Here is an 18,311-nt window from a genome sequence, read left to right on the forward strand (position 1 = left end):
TTACTAAGAATGAATTTTTGGTTTGAAAGTTTGGTTGTATTTGCAAACTCATGCGAGTTTAGCCTTTTTTTCAAACTTGCAAATTTACTAACACCAAACCGGTGTGTGCTTTAACTAAACTGACATCAAAACTCGCTTGAGTTTTCAAAACTCGCCCACACCATCACCAAAACTCTCAAATACTTCCCATAGGAAAGCATACAACTCGCAAATTTACCAAGAATCAAGTTTGTAAACTCCAGTGAGAAATTAAAAAACTCGCAAATAAATACACTTTTCAAATAGACGACCCCCTGAGATGAGTGTTTGGGCAGAGTTTGCAAGTGTTCACAGGTGTTTGTAGTTTCACTTATTGGCAACACAATGATGATGCCTATAAAAGTGGCTAAAGCTGCAGCATACAATTGTCTGGAGTTACAATGGCAGTGTTTTGCAGCACTGCTGTGAATATGATGTGGTTGGGATTTATGGGGCTCTACCAGCAGGCAGAAAGCAACCAGGAGCATAAAACTGAGCAAGCTTAGGAGGTAATGTCAGTTCCCCAAAGCCTGCGCAGGGCATGTTTTTTTAGGAGGTGTTTGAACCTGAATGCATTGGCCGATGGCAAGGTCATACAGATGTTCAGGCTAAACCGTAACAGCATCTTTATTATTATTATTATTATTATTATTATTATTATTATTCAGTTATATATATAGTGCACACATATTCTGCAGCACTTTACAGAGACTGTTTGTCCATTCACATCAGTCCACACACATACTAGGGTTAACTTTTTTTGTTGGGGGCTAATTAACCTACCAGTATATTTGTGGAGTGTGGGAGGAATCCGAAGTACCTGGAGGAAACCCACGCAAGCACAGGGAGAATATACAAACTCCACACAGTTAGGGCAACAACCTCAGTGCTATGAGGCAGTAATGCTAACCATTACACCATCTGTGCTGCCCAATCTTCCATCTGTATGACCAAGTTAAACTAGACCTAGACCCTGACACAGCATGTTCTCACTCTCTCAGGCCTACATAATCTTTTGGCTGTGTTGCACTATCTGGTTACTGGAAATATTCAATCTGTAACTGGTAAAGTTCTCAGTATATCCCAGTCCACATTCTCCAGATACCTCACCCAGGTACTGGCATCATTTCAGCCACTTATGGATTCCTGCATCTGCTTCCCTAGCCATGAGACAAAGTGGAATGTAGTCAGGGTAGCTTTTATGGCATTGCAGGCATGCCCAAAAGTCTTGGGTGCTATTGACTGCACACACATTGAGCTGAGACCAACTAAATCTAGGGCACATGTATACCTTAATAGGCACCATGCCCATTCTATAAACGTGCAGGTGGTGTGTGTGATGCAAAAATGAAAATCATGTGTTGTAGTCGGCTCCCCTGGCTTATGTCATGATGCCTTCATCCTCAGTCAATCATCCATTCATGATCATTTTGATGCCGGACAAATGCCGAAGGGATGGTTGCTGGGTCAGTACCTTAGACATTGTCACTTTAGTTTTGTTGTGCATGCTTAGATATATTTATCAAATATAATTTTAATTTATTTACAGATGCTGCTGGGTATGGGTGTCTTAGTTGGCTTCTGACTCCATTGGCACTTCCAGTTTCCATTGCTGAGCATAATTATAATAGAGCACATAAGTCCATTAGATCTGTGATCATGTGTACATTTGGCCTGCTTAAATCTCGCTTCCGATGTCTGGATAAATCTGGTGGTCTTTTGTTATATTCTGTTGCTAAAGTTTCAGATTTTGTGGTCAGATGCTGTCTATTGCGTAGTTTGTGTTTGCAGCAGCCAATCCCAGCTGATTTTGCTTTAGACAGTGAGCAGGCAGGGGACTCTGTTGTATCTGGTGACAATTTGACAACAGATAGTGGGAAGCAGATCAGGCTGCAGGTCATCAGACATCATTTTAGATGTTGGTGTCCTTTACCACAACAGTACTGCCTGTGTTTTTGATTTGTGTCCCCTTTTTTAAAATAAAGTGTCATTTAAGTAGAATGTTGCCCATAGCAACCATTGTGATTCTCTAATTTATCTTCAAGAAAGTGTTAGCAAGCAAACACAATGTACTTTACAAGTAACTATGTGCTTCTTCATTTGGTTAACTAACTTACTCCAAAATACACAACTTACTCCTGTGCAGGTATGTCTCACATGTGGGCCTCCACCTGCTGTGTTACTTCCTAGCTTAGCAGGTCATTCCTTTGATTGTGCAGTACATAGTTATGTATGTAAGGATGTATATTTACACAGCATTTGGTTTTGCACATTTTTGTTACCACTGTTTTTTTTTATTTGTGGCGTAAAAAGTTTTGGCAGTGTACATACTGAGGGATTTTACCTGAGGAAGTCCTACTTTTCTCTCCTGCCATTTTTTTTAGTTTGGCAACACTATTCACCTTTTAAAGCTGCATACACACACACAACGATTTTTTTGAACTACAAACGATTTTTGCATATTCCCTTAATGGAAATTGTTCAGTTGGTCAGTCTGACTAAACTACAAATGTGAACGCGCATGAACAATGATCGTTCATCGTTTGACTCAGAAAGTGAATGATTTTTTCAAACGATTATCGTTAAACGATATAGTTTAACGATAATTGTTCAAAAAATCATTGTGTGTATGCACCTTAAGTCATACACATTTGATTTTTATTTTAATTTGTGGCTTATTTTGTGTCCTGACTTTTATTAGTGCTTAGCACAAATTGTTTAAGGAATCTTCTATTTGGATGTCCACAAATTACACTTTTATTTAAAAATGGTATTTGGGGTCTAGGTATCCTAAATTCGGTTTATATTTCTTTTTGGGCCAGTACAAGTGTGTGTTTATCTAAGAAATTGTTTTCTGAAAATCATGCCTGTGTCCTACTGGCAATTCACAGCACCTGTGGTAACTGCTGTCCCTCACAGTTATATCCCTGCCATATAGGAGTGGACACCTTGCAAATGTGAAGCCTATGACGTAGGAAGCTGATTCAGAGCCACTCGTAAGCAGCTGTACGCTTGTTACGAGCGATGTTTGCACATCTGCGCATGCGTACGGTTTATAATACGCATGCGCGAACCAGTCAGTGCGGCCGAAAATCGTTTGTTCACTATATAGTGAATGCCTGCAATTTTGAGTGACAGAATGAGGCGCATGTGGGTGGTAACAGGGGAAGGTGCTTGAAAACGGGAAGTGGAGATCAGAACGCAGGCGTGCTTAAAGGTCAAAGCAGATGTTTTATGGGTGTGCATAATTAAAACAGGAGCGTCATTGACCACGTCACTTGGTGGTTTTATAGTCAGAACTGCTCACAATATAGTGGTAGGAAAAACCAACCACAAGAATAGCGAGCAGTTCATACGCTTTTCGATGTACTCGATTAATCTATTAAATAGCGGACATGACGTATGATGCGAGCGGCCAGGTTGCGTATTTTTCAAAATTTCAACCGCAAGTTTTGCTCGCTCGTTCAGACTTAGAGGTGTGAACAGACCACAAAGAGCGAACGGTTCATTTGAATAGCCACCCCTTTTTTTAAAAACGAACGACTGCAAATAGCGAGCGGCTCTGAATGAGGTCCACTGTGCATAGTGGAAGCTTCCAGAAAGGGGTGTATTGGGAAATGAAAGTGGCCCTGGAAAAAACTCTGGAAGATGCCCTAAGTGGGTGGGGTCTATTTGCAAGGGGTGTGCCCTAATGTAAAATGCCATGCCCACAAGCCACTCCACCATTTTTTCATGTTATGGAAATGCCCAACACTCCCGGAGCTGATGGCCATGCTCCCAGTCCTAAGCACAGCGAGCATGTGAATGAGCATTTTCTTGCCTATAAGATTTCTCTGCAGCGGGGAACCTCTGGAGAAATTGATCCTCCCAGGACAGGCAGTGTCTTGAGTCAGTAGTCACTATTCATGCGGGAGATCACATGGTCCAGGAGCCACCTGTTTGCATAGGAATAAAGTAGGGGTGAGCGGGTTCGGATTTCTGAAATCTGAGCCCCCCCGATCCGAGGCCGATCCGAGTCAGGCTCGACTTTTCCCGCCTGACTCGGATCTGAAATCGAGGCAAAACGTCATCATCCCGCCTTCCGGGTCTCGCGGGTTTTGGATCCTTTATAAGGTACCCGCGTCGGCGCCATTTTCTCACTCGGCTGTGGACAGTGAAGAGGGAGGGTGGGAGTTAGGGCTGGCTGGGCTGTGTAGTGTAGTGTAGTGTAGTGCAGAGTAGTGTTGTGCTGTGCTGCCGTTGTCCACTACTTCAAAGTCCATATGGTGCTGTGCTGCTGCTGTTAATAGGGGCTGTGTCCACTACTTCAAAGTCCATAGGAGCTGGCTGGACTGTGTTGTGCAGTCAGTTCTCCATAGGGGCTGTGCCTACTCCAAAGTCCTGTGTAGTGTCCCAGTCCTAAAGGGGTGCTGTAGTGTTGTCCAGGGGGTGCTCTGTCCATCAGGGGTGCTCCCCCCAAGTGCTAAAAAAATAATATTTTTTGTGTGTTTGTGAATTGTGTGCGCAGTAGCCGCACGTGCATCAACAAAGTACTGCCAAGCGTGCGCCTGTGTCATAAGTAAAGGGCCGGCTGGCTTGACCATTAAAGGGTGCTGTAACCCCCAAAGTACACTCCAAACCAAAAAAATATATATTTTCTGTGTTTGTGAATTGTGTGCGCAGTAGCCGCACGTGCATCAACAAAGGAGCAGCGCCAAGCGTGCGCCTGTGTCCCATAAGTAAAGAGCCGGCTGGCTCATTTCTTAAAGGCTGGTGTAACCCACAAAGTGCACTACTCTCCAGCAAAAATAAAAAAATATTTTCTGTGTTTAGCCACACGTATATATCAAATCGATATAACATAAATGGAGGACCAAACTTTCTCCGATAAAAATAAAATAGAGAGGGATCAAGAACCACTTCCTCCTAGTGCTGAAGCTGCTGCCACTAGTCATGACATAGACAATAACATGCCATCAACGTCGTCTGCCAAGGCTGATGCCCAAAGTCATAATAGAGGGCACATACAATCCCAAATGACAAAGTTCAGGAAAATTACCTTGAAAAAAAGATTTAAATCAGCTGAAGAGAAACGTAAACTTGCCAATATGCCATTTACAACACGGAGTGGCAAGGAACGGCTAAGGTCAATCCCTAGTATGTTCATGACTAGTGGTTCAGCTTCACATGATGATGGAAGCCCTCCTCCCACTAAAAAATCTAAAGAGTTAAGCTGGCAAAAGCACAGCGAAGAACTGTGCTTTCTAAGAAGATATCACAAATCCCCAAGGAGAGTCCAAGTGTGGTGGTGGTTGCGATGCCTGACCTTCCCAGCACTGGACGGGAAGGGGTGGCTCTTTCCACCATTTGCACGCCCCCTGCAAGTGCTGAAAGGAGCACCCACAGTCCACTTGCTTATATGCAAATTGAAGATGTCACTGTTGAAGTACAACAGGATGAGGATACTGGTGTAGCTGGCGCTGAGGAGGAAGTTGGCGAGGAGGATTCTGATGGTGATGTGGTTTGTTTAAATCAGGCTCCAGGGATGACAGTTGTCCGTGGGATGAAAAAGGCCATCACTGTCATGCCTGGGCAGAAGACCAAACATTCCACCTCTTTGGTCTGGCAATATTTCTATCCAAATCCGGACAACAACTGTCTTGCCATATGTACCTTATGTAAAGGTGGAATAAGTAGGGGTAGGGACATCAACCACCTAGGAACATCCTCCCTTATACGGCACCTGCAGCGCGTTCATAATAAGTTACTGTCAAGTTCAGAAACTTTGGCTAAGACTGTAAGCAGTCCAGGGACACCTAAATCCCATTGTCCTGTTGTATCCAAGCGCCTGCAAACCACACAGTCAACTCCCTCCTCGTCAATTTCCTCCTTAGTCAGGATCGGAAGTAGTCCTGCAGGCCATGTCACTGGCATGACTGACTCTCCTATCCGGGATTCCTCTGGAGGATCCTGCATTGCTACGCCTCCTGCTGCCGCTGTTGCTGTTGCTGCTGCTGCTGGGAGTCGTTCATCATCCCAGAGAGGAAGTAGGAACACCACTACTTTTACTAAACAATTGACCCTCCAACAGTCCTTAGCGAGGAGGATGAAGTACGACAGCAGTCATCCTGAAGCAAAACGTATAACTGAGGCCTTGACTGCTATGTTGGTGTTAGACATGCGTCCGGTATCCGCCATTAGTGCAGTGTGATTTAGACCATTGATGGAGGTAGTGTGTCCCCGGTTCCAAATCCCATTTAGATTCCTCTTCACAAGGCAGGCGATACCGAGACTGTACAGAAACATCAGAAAAAGTGTCCTGAAAAATGCCATTGTACACAATGTCCACTTAACCACAGACATGTGGACAAGTGGAACAGGGCAGACTAAGGACTATATGACTGTGACAGCCCACTGGGTAGATGTATCACCTTACGCAGCAACAGCAGCAGCGTCACCAGTAGCAGCATCTCAGAAACGCCAGCTCGTTCTAAGGCAGGCTACGCTGTGTATCACCGGTTTCAGTAAGAGGCACACCGCCGACAACCTCTTAGAGAAACTGAGGGAAATCATCACCCAGTGGCTTACCCCACTTAGACTCTCCTGCGGATTTGTGATATCTGACAACGCCACCAATATTGTGCGGGCATTACATCTGGGCAAATTCCAGCACGTCCCATGTTTTGCTCACACAATAAACTTGGTGGTGCAGAATTTTCTGAAAAGCGACAGGGGCGTGCAGGAGACTCTTTGGGTGGCCCGAAAAATTTCTGGCCACTTTCGCCATTCAGCGACTGCGTGCCGAAGACTGGAGCACCAGCAAACACTCTTGAACCTGCCCCGCCATCACCTGAAGCAAGAGGTTGTGACGCGGTGGAACTCAACCCTCTATATGCTTCAGAGGATGGAGGAGCAGCAAAAGGCCATACAAGCCTATACATCCACCTATGACATAGGCAAAGGAGGGGGTATGCACCTGACTCAAGCGCAGTGGAGAATAATTTCCGTGTTGTGCAAGGTTCTCCAGCCCTTCGAACTTGCCACACGTGAAGTCAGTTCAGACACTGCCAGCTTGAGTCAGGTCATTCCCCTCATCAGGCTTTTGCAGAAGCAGCTGGAGAAAGTGAAGGAGGAGCTAAGATGGAGCGATTCCGCTCGGCATGTGGGACTTGTGGATGAAGCCCTTCATTCGCTTTGCCAGGATTCCAGGGTGGTCAATCTGTTGAAATCAGACCACTACATTTTGGCCACCGTGCTCGATCCTAGGTTTAAAGCCTATGTGGTGTCTCTCTTTCCGGCCGACACAAGCCTGCAGAGGTGCAAAGACCTGCTGGTGAACACACTGTCAGCTGAAGCGGAACGTGACACGTCAACAGCTCCTTCTTCATTTTCTCCTGTAACTGGGGCTGCCAGGAAAAAACTTAGGTATCCTAAGCAACCCGCTGGCGGTGATGCAGGGCAGGCAGGACCAAGTTTGGACATCTGGTCCGGACTGAAGGACCTGGCAACAATTTCTGACATGTCTACTGTCACTGCATATGATACTGTCACCATTGACAGAATGGTGGAGGATTACATCGGTGACAGCATCCAAGTAGGCATGTCAGACAGTCCATACCTGTACTGGCAAGAAAAAGAGGCAATTTGGAGGCCCCTGTACAAACTGGCTCTATTTTACCTGAGTTGCCCCCCCTCCAGTGTGTACTCAGAAAGAGTGTTTAGTGCAGCTGGGAACCTTGTCAGCGAAAGGCGTAGGAGGTTGCTTCCACAGAATGTGGAGAAGATGATATTCATCAAAATGAATTATCAGCTCTTCCAGGGAGACCAGCCTCCAGAATGTACAGAGGGACCTGTGGTGGTGGATTCAAGCGGGGACGAGTTAATACTTTGTGAGGATGAGGATGTACACACTGAAGAGGGTGAGGAATCAGTGAATGAGGAGGATGAGGACGACATCTTGCCTCCGTAGAGCCAGTTTGTGTAGGGACAGATTAATTGCCAGCTTGTTTTGTGGGGGCCCAAATGAACCAATCATTTCAGCCACAGTTGTGTGGCAGACTCTGGTACTGAAATGATTGGTTTGTTAAAGTGTGCATGTCCTGTTTATACAACATAAGGGTGGGTGGGAGGGCCCAAGGACAATTCCATCTTGCTCCTCTTTTTTTTTCTTTGCATTATGTACAGTTTGGGGCCTAGTTTTTCAAACTGCCATCCTGTCTGCCACTGCAGTATCACGCCTAGATGGGTCACGTGTTTGTGCCGCCCACTCGTGTCGCTTAGCATAGTCATCCAGCTACCTCAGTGCAACCTTTTGGACATAAAAACAATATTGTGAGGTGTTCAGAATAGACTGGAAATGAGTGGAAATTAAGGTTATTGAGGTTAATAATAGCATAGGAGCAGAAAAACCTACAAATTCTGTGATTTTAGCTGTTTTTATGCTTTTTTAAAAAAAAAATACAGATCCAAAAAACACAAAACCCAGAACCCAAAACACGGAAGGGTGGTTTTGGCAAAACCAATCCAGATCCAAAACACGAAGAAAGATCCAGATCCAAAACCAAAACACGAAAAGTGGCCGGTGCACACCCCTAGAATAAAGCCAATGTCATCAACATGCAACAGAGGTTCAACCAGATAATACATAGTAACAGCAGTTTTGGGGCAAGACAAAATGGGAGTTTCCCATATCAAACAATTTTATCCTAATAAAATATTTGCTCATTTGGTACAATCTGAGCCTCCCCAGCACCATCATCCTGCAACTCCCCAGCGCCATTATCCTGAGTCTCCCTAGTGGTGTTCCTACTGCCCTAGTGCAGAATAGCCCCCCTTTTTCGCATATCATGTTCCCTTAGCACAGAATATCCCCACTCCCCACAGACAGATCCCACTACACACAGACAGATCATCTCCCCCTAGTACAGCAGACTATCCCCCCCCACACAGACAGGTCATCTCCCCCTATTATAGCAGATCCCCCCCTCCCCCAGATAATCATCTCCCTTAAGCACAAAATAGGGAATCATTATGACAGCGGCATTCCGGTTCAAATCCAGACAGGAGAATGGTGAGTACTGTTGCCCCATCCTAGTTATTTCCTAACCCTTGTTTTTTGTACCCTAATACAAACTCTCCCTACCTCACACCCTAACCCTCCCGGTAAGTGCCTAAACCTAACCCTCCTCCCTTAGTGCCTAATCCTAACCTCCCCCTGGTGGTGCCTGAACCTAACACCCCCCCTGCCTGGAGCCTAAGCCTAACCTTCCCCCCCCTCCAGCAGCCTAACCCTAAATCCCCCGTGTAGCCTAAACCTAACCCTCCCCTTACGTAGAAGATACTTACCTTGTCCCGGTGTCCTTACAATTGGGATGCCAGGATTCCAGCGTCTGCATCCCCAGTCATGTTGGGATTCCGGCGCCGGTCTTCTGTTGGTGATTGGGATTCCGGTGCCATAATTTCGGTAGCCAGCATCCCGATCGTCAGGGCATTAACTACATCCCCAAAATTGCCCCCTCAGACAGAACGTGTCCCCTTAGTACAGAATAACCCTCCCCTCTCAGACAGACAGACCCTCTTTCTCCCACCCACCAAGACTAGTATAGAATAGCACCCTGCCCCCTATCCAGAGGCAGATTTACACCTCATCAGGCCCTAAGCAAGATATCACTTTGGGGCCCGACTCCCTCAACTGCATGCAATTTTAAACAGACACTGCCCCCATAGCCGCACACACACACAGGACCCCCATAGCCACACACACACACACAGGACCTCCATAGCCACACACACACACACACAGGACCTCCATAGCCACACACACACACACACACACGATCTCCATAGCCACACACACACACAGGACCTCCATAGCCGCACACACATACACACACACACAGGACCTCCATAGCCGCATATACACACACACACAGGACCTCCATAGCCGCTCACACACACACAGGACCTCCATAGCCGCTCACACACAGGACCCCCATAGCCGCACACACTGCACTCATTGCCATATACACACTGACCACACACATGCTGCCCCCATAGCCTCAACCACACAGCCCAAATAGCTGCATACACACAAACTGCCCTCATAGCCACACACACATGGCCCAATAGCCGCACGCGGCCCTCATAGCCACAAACACAGGGCCCTCATAGCCGCATACACAGGGCCCCCATACACACACACAGTGCCCTTACTGACAGATGCCACTTTCTGACACAGATAGACACTTACTGACCGACACAATTACTCACAGCCACACCTTACTGACAGACACAATTACTGATAGCCTTGCCTTACTGACAGACAGTACTTGCACCACTTACTGACAGATGGTACTTGCACCACTTGCAGACACAGGGCCTGATTCAGAGCCACTCGCAAAAAGGGTGGACTTTTCTTCTTTTTTTTTTTTCAACCAGCCTCCTGGCCACTCGCATAGCTGTGGGTAACGACCCACAGCTTTTGCAAGGGGCCAGGTGATGGTCACGACCATCGGGCTTGTGACGAGGCCATTGTGGTAGGGTCTTGTTTCCGCAAGCTCCAGTGAGCTTCTGGCTCTAATAGAGCTGAAAGCTCACCACTGGCATCACTCATGATATCAGTGGGGCCACCCCAAAATGGCAGGCGTTACTTTGGGAATGCCTCCGTTTGGCCAGCCACCCCCCACCTCCCAACCCGCTTACCAAATGGGGTGAGCTGTTGATCAACATTGACAGCCACCCCTTTTGGATGCGAGCTCTGGAACAAGTGATTTCTCACTCTCTCAGGGGCTTGCGCACACGCACAGTGCGCACGCTGTGCATGCGCACTGCCTGGCCATTGACTCGCATGCTAGCAGGTCTGAATTAGGCCCACAGACAGTACTTACACCACTTACAGACAGACACCCTTACTGACACAGACAGTACTTACAACGGTTAAAGACACAGACACCACTTACTGACTCAGACAGTTCTTTCTCCACTTACGGAACAGACACCACTTACTGACATAGACAATTCTTACACCCCTTACAGACACCACTAACTGACACATACAGTACTTAAACCACTTAGACACCCCCCCCCCCAAACCCCACACTTCTTCTTTACCAATGGCTCTCACCTTTCAGTCAGCATTGAGGGCTCCTCCCTGGTCACACACAGCACAGAGCAGTGGAGAAGAGGGCTGTAAGACAGAACAGCACCTGGCAGCTTTCCAACCAATGTGCTAAGACTCTGCTGGGGCTGCAACTATGTAAAAGAACTCCCCTTCCCAACCAGCCATGATTGTCTCCTCTCCTGGCTTCCCCTCTACAGTAGTTGTACAGTACTAACCAGGTCCCGCAGTCTCCCAGGCACACAGCCCGGATTGTTTCCTCTTCATCCTGTCCCCTCCCCAGGCTGTGAAGTTAGTTTAACTTCACAGGCTGGGAAGGGGACATAGTGGAGAGGAGACAATCAGGGCTGGCAGGCAGGGTGGCCTTCCCCTCCTCCTTTGTGACTTGCTTACCACCGCTGGCCACGGACCCGCTCCTCCTCTGTGGTGCTTGTTGTCTGGCGTATTATGAACAGCAGCATCTTCCCTGGGTGGGGACTTAAAAGGAAAGCCTGGGCGCTTTACTAGCTGTGATGTGATTCGGGGGGGGGGGGGGGGCACAGATCACAAGTGGCCCCACAGACCAATCGGCCCACCGGGATTTATCCCGCTGAAGATAACGGCCAATCCGCCCCTGCTTCCAGACATGGCCTTGCCCTGAGTGGTAAATAAACAAATCTATTACTGTGGGCCCTGGACACCACATACACAAACTGTAGTTTTTACCACCATAAGATGTTGTTTTCTTCTTGGGGATAAGGGCAATATATATTTTTTGAGGTTTCTACATGATATTCCTAACTTTATACCCATTTAGAACCATTGGGTCTAGTATGTTAAGATTTAAAAGGCAGTCAATTGCCAATTTCTAATCTAAACAAATACATTTAATATTTAATTTTTATAAATTAAAAATCAACAATTAAGGTAAATGCAGGATACATAGGCACCTTTTGTGTTTTTGTTTGCCACAATAAAAACACATGTTGAAAACTGCTGTAAGTCTATGTGGGCTACATAAGCTGGAAAGTGCACTATAAAAAAAACTCTACTGCAGTTTCATCAGGTGACACTATGTGCATGCTCACTGTCATCTTCCCATGGTTGTAGTTTAATTTGCAAAGTGTTATTACTAAACATTTCACACATACTAATATGTTTGGATTCTACCTTGTCAATTTCCAGAAGTCTGTTTGGATATTGATGTTGTCCTTATCCAACAATCTGTTTGGTTGGTTTAAAGATATGATGGTGCTAGATGCCTTGTTGCCTATAGCAACTAATCTAACATAAAAACATCAGTTTAATCAATCACTGCTCTAAACTGCAAAGTAAATTGATTGTTCATAAACACATTACTTTAATAAAACTCACCCACTAGTCCTTTTAGTTAGCATTTGAAAATAGGATGGTTCTTTAGCCTACTTCCAATCCTCACTCGCTGGCGCCCCACCTCTCCTCCGGTATAACTTTACTCAAATACTTCAAGTTATCAAGTTTCATTTTTTTACTGAAAATTTGAATATATACTTACACATCCTGTGGAACCTTTTTTATGCTATCACCAATCCCAATGAATACTCTGGACATTCCCCTTGTCCATCCCACTCACCCATCCAGCTTCAATTCACATGCTGGTTAATCTGATTGGATCCACTCACTTTGTCGGGGCATTTGCCCATCATTCCCAAACCCATGAAATCTTGGACCTACCCCATAATCTTTTGGGATCCCCCCATTCATGATTTTGTATGTTAAATGTTTAATGTTTTCATACGTCTTCACATTTTTTATTATCACATGTTTCCTTTGTGTATAAGGTGTATATGAAACTTAAATGAATTCATGTATGTACACAAACTTTTTTTGATGCACAAAATTATTAAAAATATTATATAAAATTACCTTCAGGCTGTGTATATAAAATATAAATGCATTCTGTGTTTAGAGTTGGGTCCCATTCCCAAGATAATTCATTATAGTATGCAAATATTCCAAAATCCGGAATATTCCAATATCCAAAATACCCCTGGTACCAAGCATTTGGGATATGGGAGACTCAACCTGTATTACAAATAAAAATTTAATCTTGGTAGCTATTTATAAATTATCCCTAGGCCCAACCTTTCCGCCACGGCCAGGTTCGGAACCACCTCTTGTGTGGATAGATCTTTGGGGTGGAGTAGTGACCGGAGTATTGGTCTGGGATATGCTGGCACCAGAAGTACTAGCATTAGTGACAGGGATTCTAGCTAAAATCTGGGTATCAAAATTTAATAGGGTCCCATTAAGATCACAGAAGGCTTGCTGTAATGAGTGTCCCAAAAAAGTTTGAAAGCTTCCATTTGCTTCAAGAAAACTATTCTGGCTTTCACACCTTAATCACGATGCTTGAAGTATTTGCCACCCAAATCTGTTCCAGACTGATTGCCATCCTGTTGTAATGTTTGTGCAGCCATGGAGCGATTCCGCCTGTAACAAAATGTATTAATTAAATTTAACTGCTGCACTTGTGTTGTCAGGAGGTTTATTTGCTGCTCTTGAAAGCTTGCCATACTATTTAAAAAATCCTGATCTGGCTGTGTAGGAGGAGGAGGGGTAGGACCGAGTAGTGGGGGTGTTGTATCCCCTGACTGGTTAGCTGGCATGGTTGGACTGATAGGTATTATGTTAAGTGAATTTAAATCTTCTGCCTCCACAGGGTTCTCATCAAAGCTGCCATCCACGTTTTGTCCAAACCTACATGGAAAGCATTGGTAAGTTAGGTAATACATTGACAAAGATGTTGGTATTACTCTTTAGGTCATATTTTACATTGTAAAAATATATTAAATGTACACCTGGTTCATGCCCAAATGCATACAAATGTTAAATTTGGCAACTATGCTATACCATGGAAGGGTCTAGCCATGTCATACAAACAGATTTCTCTTTTTTTGTTGATTAGATGTAAATTTGGATTTTAGCCTAACAAATCCCAGTATAAATGTGTGGCACGTACACAAGGCACCAACGTAACTGTAAATTGGAAAGAGTATTGTGTTTATTTAATTTTTGCCTTGGATTATCCCTAGATGGTTCAGTTCGGCTGTTATATGCATTATGGTTCATCTCTAAAGCTACCTTAATGTTTTCTGGTAAGTATTATGATGTAAGTGTTTTATTGTGTAGAATTCATTTATAGGCTTTAGGTTTTTATAGAAATTTTAAACTTCAAATTTTTAGGGTGGTAAATACTATAGGAAATGCAGACAGTTTAGTGATATTCAATTGTTGTAAAAAAAAATCCTTCCACATCCATACACACATCTCCAACAACTCGGGTAATACTGTAAAGGCATTTACCAGGCAATTGTTGCTTCTGCCCTAATAATAATAATAATAATAATATACTTTAGTTTGTATGACACAATGTAAAGCCTCAAATTGTCATAAAAAGGGTAAAATAACATTAATGAGGGTGTGACATACTTAAAAGTCAATTAAACTCTGCAACTAACTATTGTGTTTCCATAGAGGTTTCAAATCTATGGTAAACATGTTTATATTGACCTTTATGGAACTTATTTCACACCGTTTTACTGCCTTACAACTTGTTTAGTTTAATACAGTAGCCGCCCCCAACCCTTTACGAAACACACAAGCCTTGGACACACTTTGATGTAAATTACCCAGATTAAAATGAGGCAAATGTAAAAAACATTGTTTGGGTTGTTTAAAGTTCTATTTTTTTTTTTTTGCCTTTGGGGGGTTGTACCTTGAGCTCAGAGTTTGGGTACCACATTGTGAATGAATAATTAAAAAATTACTTGTATGTGTATACTCTTTGAAGAACAAATATGTGATGCAGTTGCCCAACACTGACTGACATACAGAAATCACCAAATGTACTTGGATAATGCCTAGCATAGTGAAATAGTTGCCTTTATTCACACACCTCACAAGATGATCTATCTGACATTAAATGTAGTTAGATGTTGTTAAGGAACAGCATCAACATCGAAATGTTTATTTTTGAGTAGTTAAAACACAGCCTCACCAGCAAAAAGATGCAACTCGGGGCCCTCTGATGGAAATAGTGTTGTTCGTGATTCAATTCTGATTGTTTGGTTGTTAGCTGAATTTTTGGATCTTGGGCCAAGGATGGTGCTAAAAGAAAATCAAAACAACATTGCTAACAAGTTTAGCTACCCATGTTGTATGCTCAACCATAACAATTCCAAATTATGTACCTTCATCCTCTGATTCTGATGGCTCACGCAACCTTATCTGCTTCATTATTTGGTGATGGGCAAGGTCCTGGAGGTTCCTTGTTAATGAAACAAACAAATTAATACTATAGATACACATTTGTTTGTCAAAAAAAGACAGACACCATGTATGTACCTGCATCCTCGCAATCAGACCCCTCACAGCCCCTAGAAATCCTTTGCTGTGCTGCTATGGCCTGTGTTTTTGCAGATTTAAATTTGAGGCAAACATATAGAGACTGAAACAAAACTTGGGTAATTTATTTACCTGTATCATCAGAATCTGAGGCCTCATGCGCCCATGTCGGCTTGCCCAGTGCTGCTGGTGACTGTGTCCTGGAGGCTACTTGGAGCAAAGCAGTAGATCTCAAAAATTGGCATGCATATAAGATGTCTGCTTACCTAAGTATTGTACCATGAAAGTACCTGCATCTTTGGAATCAGACACCTCATGGCCCCTGTAATGCTTTTGCTGTGGCATGTGTCCTTGTGGATCCTTGCAAAATAACATATTTATCATTACATTTGTAGGCACACATTTGGAGGCTGCCCCAAGGCTTTGCACATTTAGGTACCTGCTGCTTCTATATCTGAGGCCTCATGCCCCCCTGATGGCTTTTGGTGTGCTGCTGGTGCCTGTGCCCTTGAGGCTATTTGTCCAAAAACAAAACATCTATAACAAAGGTAAGTACACATCTTGTATACAGGGCCAAGTATTGAAAGATGCATGTACCTGCATCCTTAGAATAAGACACGTCACAGACACTTTAACATTTTTGCAGTGTTTGCTATGGCCTGTGTCCTGCTGGCTCTTTCTTAAACAACAATTTTGTCATTACAATTGTAGGTATACATGTGGATGTGGCACAGAGACTAAGCACATTTATGTACATGCATCTTCACTATCTGAGGCCTCAAGCCCCCTTGTCCATTTGTGATGACCTGCTGGTTCCTGTGTCCTGGAGGCTACTTGGAAAAAACATTACAGCACTAGCAAATGTAAGTACACATCTTGTATGCTGGGCCAAGTATTGTAAGATGCATGTACCTGAATCCTTTGAATAAGACACATCATGGACCATTGAATGCTTTGCCAGTGTTGCTGTGGCCTGTGTCCTGCTGGCTCCTTGGTAATCAACATTTTAATAATTACAATTGTAGGTACACATGTGGAAGGAGCCCAAAGATTGGGAACATTTATGTACCTGTATCATCTGAATTGGCGCCATCACGCCCCCATGTCCGTTTGTGATAACCTGCTGAGGCCTGTGTCCTGGAGGATCCTTTTTTGAAACTTAAAAAAAACCTAAGAACTAAAAGTACACATCTTTGAATCTGGACAAAGTCAAAGAACATGCATGTACCTGCTTCCTTTGTTAAAGACCCTTCATGTACCCTTGTCCAATTTTGATGTGCTGCTGTGGATTGTGTTTTGGAGGTACCTTTGAAAATGTAATCGATGTGGTTACAAGTGAAGGGACACATTTGGAGGCAGGTGAAAAATTGAGCATTTATATACTTGCATCAACATATTCAGAGGCCTCATGCACCCTTGTCTTTTTCCTGTGGCTTTTGGATGGCTGTGTCCTAGAGGGACCTTTGGAGACAACTTATTTAATACAAAAAATGTATGTCCAGATTTGGAGGAAGGACAAAGTCATGTAATTTTCAATTACCTGCATCTTCTAAATCTGAGGCCTCAAGCAGCCTTGCATGCTTCCTGTGGCCTGTTGATGGCTGAGTCCAAGAGGATCCTTTGAAACATTTATAATAAAGCAAATGTAGGGACACATTGGGAGGAAGGACAAAGTTTGTTATATTTTAATACCTGCATCTTCAGAATCAGGGGACTCTTGCAACCTGGCCTGCTGTACGTTGTGCTGTGAATAATTGATAATGCAAACTAAAATGAATCTTGTGTAAAAGTAAAGGCTTTATATTATATGTTCCCAAAAAATGCAGACTCTAAAACCATACATATTCTGTAAAAATTAGATTGCTAATAAATATAGAGATTAAACACTTTCAATATGATGTAACGGTTTGATTTCCATACATTTTTAAAAAAAATATTATGTCTACATTGGATTCCAAATGGGAAATGCATGTTAAACAAGAAAACGTGGAAATACAACAAGACAGTCCTGCTGAGTGTAATTTTTGGCCAAAAAATAGATTTGACTGAAAAACACATACTGCACCAGCATATACTGACAAACCAAAAAACATGGATTAATGACACCACTCTGACAAGGCCAGGCTAGGATGTCCAGGAACACAGAATTACAAGGTTTAAGATGGGGGTGTGCACCGGCCACTTTTCGTGTTTTGGTTCTGGATCTTTCTTCGTGTTTTGGATCTGGATTGGTTTTGCCAAAACCACCCTTCCGTGTTTTGGATCTGTATTTTTTTTTAAAAAAAGCATAAAAACAGCTAAAATTACAGAATGTGTTGGTTTTTCTGCTCCTATGCTATTAACCTCAATAACCTTAATTTCCACTCATTTCCAGTCTATTCTGAACACCTCACACTAGTGTTTTTATATCCAAAAGGTTGCACCGAGGTAGCTGGATGACTATGCTAATGGTGCATACACATGATCAGATTTTTCCTTCAGATATGAACGATAACGATTTAAAAATTGTTCAGTCGTTCATATCTGAAGGAAAATCGTTCATATCTGACATGCCTGGACGATCAACGATGCGCGTTCCCGTTTGTCAGATAACGATATCTGATGGGTTTGCAGTCAGACTTGGACGATTCCATTCATTTTAATGCAGTCAAAAATCGTTCAAAACTTTGGTAAAATCGTTCAAATCGTTCATCTTACAAATCTGACAAGTCTGACCAATCTGACCCTGTGTACGCTCCATAAGAGATACGAGTGGGCGGCACAAACACGTGGTTCATCTAGGAGTGACACTGCAGTGGCAGACTGGGGCCTAGTTTTTCAAACTGCCATCCTA

At 43.8% G+C, this 18,311-nt stretch overlaps 1 protein-coding gene across 1 annotated transcript; it reads left to right on the forward strand.

The window, feature by feature from the left end:
* Positions 1-419: 419 nt before the first annotated feature.
* On the forward strand, positions 420-17,371 carry LOC148522215 (uncharacterized). The gene is made up of 6 exons (XM_088474274.1): positions 420-527; positions 13,794-13,848; positions 14,167-14,229; positions 15,874-16,026; positions 16,190-16,341; positions 16,504-17,371. Exons 2-6 carry the CDS (start codon positions 13,836-13,838, stop codon positions 16,558-16,560), a joined length of 438 nt encoding a protein of 145 aa, XP_088330400.1. The 5' UTR covers positions 420-527; positions 13,794-13,835; the 3' UTR covers positions 16,561-17,371.
* Positions 17,372-18,311: the final 940 nt, after the last annotated feature.

This window comes from Taudactylus pleione, unplaced genomic scaffold (assembly GCF_031769625.1).
Source record: "Taudactylus pleione unplaced genomic scaffold, aTauple2 ptg000151l, whole genome shotgun sequence".
In the NCBI taxonomy this organism is placed as follows: Eukaryota; Metazoa; Chordata; class Amphibia; order Anura; family Myobatrachidae; genus Taudactylus; species Taudactylus pleione.

What these genes read in the sequence shown, in the direction of transcription:
- LOC148522215 (XM_088474274.1), top strand. An exon ending in ACAAAACATCTATAACAAAG is followed by an intron (nt 16,027 to 16,189) that starts GTAAGTACACAT and finishes TTACAATTGTAG; the next exon opens with GTATACATGTGGATGTGGCA. An exon ending in ACATTACAGCACTAGCAAAT is followed by an intron (nt 16,342 to 16,503) that starts GTAAGTACACAT and finishes TTACAATTGTAG; the next exon opens with GTACACATGTGGAAGGAGCC.